The sequence below is a fragment of the Mus caroli genome, chromosome 6 (genome assembly GCF_900094665.2).
Source record: "Mus caroli chromosome 6, CAROLI_EIJ_v1.1, whole genome shotgun sequence".
Lineage (NCBI taxonomy): Eukaryota > Metazoa > Chordata > Mammalia > Rodentia > Muridae > Mus > Mus caroli.
The window spans coordinates 96,587,773-96,593,847 of record NC_034575.1 but is presented as its reverse complement, the minus strand read 5'-3'; the positions used below and the strand labels follow the sequence as shown (position 1 = coordinate 96,593,847).

Genomic DNA, 6,075 nt, shown 5'->3' with positions numbered 1-6,075 from the left:
AAAAAAAAAAAAATAAATAAAATAAAATAAATAAATAAATAAAAAAAAATAAAAAAATGAAGTAGCCACAGTGGACGATCTGCACGGCTTCCTCAGGGCTGTATAGATTGAACTCCCTCCCTTCAGCCTAGATTCTAGTTCTTCCCCCACGACCACATGCAGTTGGGGCAGAATTGTATCATACAATTCTGGTTGGGGGTGGTGGTGGCCGCCCTCTCATTCTGTGAGGGACGGAAAATAGTCAGTAGGCTCGTCTGTGATGACCGTTTGTGGGCTGGAGATGGTGGCAGTTTGGCTCCAAGGATGGTACTGTACAACTGCATCTATAGGTATAGATGTGGTGAGGGGAGGTGTATATGTGTAGGTTCATATGTGTGCACACATGCAATTGGAAGCCAAAGGACCACCTCTGACGTCATCCTGAGGACTGTGTTAGAGACAAGGTTTCTTGCTTGTTGCTTATCAGTTAGGCTAGACTGGCTGGGCAGGAAGCCCTGGGAATATTCTGTCTCTGTCTCCCCAGCTGGAGGATTACACACATGCACCACTGCATCTTATGTTTTCATTTGGGTTCTGGGAATGAAACTCAGGTCCTCCTGCTTGTACGGCAAGTGCTTTACTGACTGAGCCATAGGCCCAGTCTTGGCTAGGATTTGGTGGATTCCTTATGTTATAGTGGTAGTAGTCTCTAAAGATACCGTGGGGACTTTCAGAGATGTCTAGCAATTGCTGTATGCTGTGTAACTTTTTTTAATCTTTAGTGCCTATTATCTATGGATTTTTGACAGGTAGCAGTTTTCTCAGTCTTTTAAAGTATTTTGCAGTAATCTTTAAATTTGACTCAAAAGTTCTAGTTTAATTTTCTGTAGCACATGTTTTAAAATGGTTTATAAGCTTTTGAATGAAAACTTTCTTAAACAGTTTTCAAATTTAAATTTTTAATAACAGGTAGATGAGAAATTATGCATGGAAAAATGTAAGAGTAATTGGATTTTCTATTCATGATTGACAAGCCCCCATCTTAAGCCAGCCACAAACTCCAGGAATTTTACACTTACAGCAGCTCCTGTCTTTTCTTTTGGACTGAGTTTGGAATAAGGGTAGATGTGGGGTCCGGCAAAGTAGCTCAATGGGTAAAGGCGGTTGTCTAGCAAACCTGGTAACCTGAATTTAGTTCTCAGAACCCATGTAAAGGCAAAGGAGAAAACTGACTGGGCAGAGCTGTGCTCAGACTGCCACACATGAATTATAGCACAGCCTGTCACGTCCTCCCTACCCCATGCCTGCAGAGTAGTATTTTTTTTTTAATTAAAAAAAAAAAAAGTAGCTTGTGTGTATTCTTATGTAATTTATTCAGTAACTATTGAGAGCTGGGGTAAGGGGCTGGAAAGAATGAGACTAAAGAAAAATGATTAAACTCTCATTCGTAATGATGTGATAATGAAGTCTAAGGGAGCCGCTATCCTAGCTGTGGATAAGACATTGGCATTATTAAACTTTACGGCTGCAGAGATCGCTCGGCTGTTCATAGCATATACTGCTTTTACAGAGGATCAGAGTTTTTGGTTTTCAGTACACAGAGGCTTACAGTTGCTCTAAGTCCAGCTCCAGGGACTCTGACGCCCTCTTGTGGCTTCTGCGGGCACTTGTACTCATGCACACATAATTTATAAAATAAACCCTAAAAAGCAAAACAAAACTGTGAAGTACTTAGAGTTGAGGTGTTGTCTATCGGGGATGTCTGGGCTGGGTTGTATTTATTGATATATTGGATTGCACGTCAGTGTGATGGAAGAGGGAAAGTTTTAACACAGTGGACTGTGTTAAAGTTTTAACAAGTGGGCATACACGCTTGTAATCCTGGTGCTCAGGACCCCAAGATAGGAGCATAGTTTCATGTGGGTTTGGGCTAGCCAGGGCTACATTGCAAAGCTGTCTCAAAAGAAGTAAAAATGTCTCTAGAGTTAGTAAAGAAATTATTAAGCTATAATTGGTTTGATGTAGTTTTAGAGCCGTTGCTACTCTGTGGATTAGGTATCCTGACTTCCCCATCGTTCAGAAATACATATTTGTCAGCGCAGTCACCTCCTCAGCCCTTGACTTGTAAAAACTCTTTGAGCTTGGATATTTTGACTAGGTTAAGATGGTATTAGGTGATATCAAAGCTCTCTGTGGTTTGGTTACAGTAATTTCTGATCAAAGGGACAAGTTTGGAAAAACCTCTTTTAAGAGTTTTTCTTGATTTGTAGTTACTATAATAAGGGCAAAATTTTGGAATCCCTTAAGAAATTACATTGTTTGTTATTTTTAATAATCTAGTTAAAATGTTTCATTGGTGTGTATTCGTTGCAGATGGTGTTAGGATTCCTGAAAATATATTTTTTTCAAGTATATCATATATTCACCACTCCACACTGTTTCCTTTCTCTCCTCCCCTTTCCTCTCCTACTCATGTCCTTTCCCCTTCCCCCTAGTTTCCATAGCTTTCATGTCTCATACATGAGATTGTGTGTGTGTGTGTGTGTGTGTGTGAGAGAGAGAGAGAGAGAGAGAGAGAGAGAGAGAGACTTTTCTCTGCATCCTTGCCAGCACTGCTGTTGTGTTTTCTCTGTAAGAGGCATTCTGACTGAGCTGAGATGGATCTCAGTGTAGTTTGCATCTCCTTGCTGGTTAAGGATGCTGACCATTTTTTTCATGTGTTTATTTGCCATTTGGTTGATTTGGTTGATTTGGTTGTTTTGTCGTGTGTGTGTGTGTGTGTGTGTGTGTGTGTGTGTTTGTATGTGTGTGTGTGTGTGTGTGTGTGTGTGTGTGTGTGTGTGTGTATGTATGTGTAGGTGGTTTGTCCCTAGTTTGTGTTTGTGTGTATGCACGTACTGCAGACAAGAGGATTGACTTTCTGGGTTCTTGCTTCATTACGATCTACCTAAGAGACAAGGCCTTTCACTGAACTTGGCGCTAGGCTCTTGTTGCTTCAGCTTGGCCAGCAAACCTCAGGGGTTCTGTCTCAATTTCCTCAGCACTGGGGTTATAGGTATTGGATGTTGTGCTCATATTGTATATGTAGAATATAGAAATTGAAACTTAGCTCCTTATGGTTATGTGAGAAATGCTACCAACTGAGCCATTTTTCCAGTCTGGCCTGAGTATTTTGTGTTTTGAGCTCTTTACATGTGGATATTAATTCACTTCAGATATATAGTTTGTTGGCTATTCTGTCCAATTCAAGCTGCAGGATGGCCTTTCTTGCGATGGGCAAAAGCCCCACTCTAGAAACCTCATAGACTACTCAGGCTGCTGACCCTCCAGGTGCAGGAGCAACCAGCCTTCCTGTCTGAGGAGCTCCAAGAGCCAGGCCTTGCCCCACTCAGACTTCCCTAATGGCTGTTAATGGCCGTCCCAGCCCCTGATGGCAGGAGAGTAGCCAGGTTTTATCCTACGGGAAAAAAAAAAATTCCACTAATACCTGAGTTTGCCCCAAGATAGGGCCACATAATCCCTCCAATCTTAGGCCATCCTGGAAAGCTCTGCCACCCCCATCCCCATCCCCACCTCAGCCTCCCCTACCTCAAGAAACCCTATATAAATCCCATCTTCTACTGAGTTCTTTGCTGCCACCCTCCTGGGTTTTTCCTCCCGGTAAATCTCTTGTGTGATTTTGTGGTATTCCTTGGCTCCCGACCACCAAGACACCTTTCCCTTACGAGCTGTAACCCTTGTGTTGGAGAAACCTTTCCTTCCCTGGAGCAGAGCTGGAACACTCTGCCTTTCCCTTCAGAGCTGGAACACTTACATAGTTAACAAAGGTTTTCCTCAGAATTATATATTGCCTGTACTTATATTTCCTTATATGTACTTATGAAGTCTAAATATTCTAATGTCTAACTATACAACAATTTCTTTTAAAGGAATTTTTACCATTCGATTGCCCAAGGAAACTCCTGGCCAACATTTTGAGGGGCTGAACATGTTAACTGCTCTTCTGGCCCCGAGAAAATCCAGGTCTGCCAAACCACTTGTGGAAGAAATAGGTATGTTTCCTGTTGTTGGGAGGAAATGAGGATAAAGAAGAATTCTCACGATAATTTGTGTTTCTAGGGAAGAGACTTGGGGATGGAAAATCAGAGGAAAAAGTTTCAAGTGAAGAAAATAGAAAGGGAAAGTTCAGTGTCCTGAGAAAATAGCTCATCTGGCATCACAGTTAAAAGGCGGGACCAGGAGGAGTAGGCCAGGAGGAGGAGTAGGCCAGGAGGAGGAGTAGGCCAGGAGGAGTAGGCCAGGAGGAGGAGTAGGCCAGTCACGGTTTTTCTCTATCATTAAAACATTCTGTCTTGCCAGAAGTGTAGAGTTGAAAAGCTACATAATATGAATACTTGCTGGGTCACGAGCTGTAGTGTTCATTTCTTTCTGATACCCTGGGATTAAAGTTTCCTCTAATCCTGTCATGCTCTTCCTAGGTTCTGTACCCTCATCTTCCCTAGATCCCCAGTACCCTTCCCCCTTGCCTGACTGTGAGTTGCTTACATAATTACTCCCAGAGTGTGTGTTCCTTTTTGTCTGGCTTCTTACATTCAATGTTCTTATGAGGTATATGTGTGTTAAAACACAAGTCCATCTACCTTCATCACTTCAAGTTTATCTATACCTCCTACTGTGGTGAACATTTGGGCTGGTTCCACTTTTTGGCCATCGAGACCTGCAGGGCTGTGACTATTCTTGTCTGGGCCTTCGGTGCACAAATATAGGCATTTTCCCTGTAGCAACTTCTTTCTCTCATTGTACCTAGACATCTCAGGACTTTGAGCGATAAACTAATGTATAACACATGTAGGTGCTTCCGGGGTTTCTGAGGAAGGAGCTGACGATGAGGATGAAGAGTTTGACTGGGAAATCGAGCAGACTCCCTATGAAGAAGTCTCAGAAAGTACTCTGCAATCACAGTGTCACTATGGATTTGGAAACCTGCGGGCCGGTGTGGTTCAGCGGTTACAGGTATGCTGTCCTGGAAGACTGTGCCACGCAGTCTTCAACTTCATTTCTGTTTACCTGGGGCACTTTTAAAGGAAGATTATGGAAGGAGACACAGTTAGAGCCTGTAGCAAGCTACTTGTATGTAAGGATCATGCAGTTGTCCATTTCAGGCTGCTTCTGAGGGATGGAGGCCACACACTTGGGTATCATACAGCTTCTGTCGCACATGTACAGACAGAATCTTCCAGTGAGCATGAGCCTGTGAGCTTTTTCACACTTGGGGGCATGTATATATACACACACACACACATACATATATATCTCTCAGCATCTCTCTGAACTATTCCCCCTGCTTCATCCTTTCCTGGGATTATAGGTTTGTGCCTCCTCTAGGTTGTGTTTTGATAAAATTGTTTGGTTCTTGGTGCGCAGTAGGTACTGTTCTGTTTATTCTTGGTGGAGGTCACATGTAAACTCATTTGGATACTTGAGGTTTTGCAGAGTTTTGGGTCTTAGATTTTCCCTGAGCAATGCTCAATTAGGAGGATGTACCTGAGTCTCTCAAGAAAAAGTCAGAAGCCAACCTTCTGTTCATATTTCTGCTTCCACTCATGTTTGGGATACTGCCATGACCACTGGACACATGTAAGTCATTCTCTCTTGGTAAAGTGGTGCAAAGGTCATGAGATACTGGACACATAGGAGAAAATTCTGAAAAGTGTAGGACACTATAAACACCTGCCCTTGAAACACCAACGTTACTTTGAAGATTCTTACAAGAGAACAAAATCGGCATTTACTCAGCAGCAATTAAGTCAAAGGAATATGTCCGAAAAAGCGCGGACACTTTTCTGCAGAACGTGGTCTGTCTGTGTCTCTCTCTGCCACTCCTTTCCCTTATTTTTCTGCTGATGAGTCAGGTGTTTAGAACAGAGTCAGCTTTGTGGCATCTGTGACAGAAACTGCAGTGAATTTCACTAGTTGTGTGGCCAAGAGCCAGTTTGTGGTCATTTTATTTGTGGCTTGCCCGCCCAGAGCTGTGAATGGAGGCCAGTAAGTGTGATCCGGCTAAGTTCAGAATCTCCATTCAGGTTCAAGGTATCC

The 6,075-nt window shown here is 42.8% G+C and overlaps 1 protein-coding gene across 2 annotated transcripts in view; it reads left to right on the top strand.

Annotated features, from left to right (window-relative positions):
- The window catches only part of Shq1 (SHQ1, H/ACA ribonucleoprotein assembly factor), a 94,296-nt gene that overhangs the window by 1,847 nt on the left and 86,374 nt on the right, over positions 1-6,075 (top strand). For both annotated transcript variants that reach the window (XM_021165304.1, XM_029478869.1), the window contains exons 3-4: positions 3,909-4,031; positions 4,832-4,992. In XM_021165304.1, the coding sequence (XP_021020963.1) occupies positions 3,909-4,031; positions 4,832-4,992 (284 nt within the window). The remainder of the gene's footprint in view (positions 1-3,908; positions 4,032-4,831; positions 4,993-6,075) is intronic.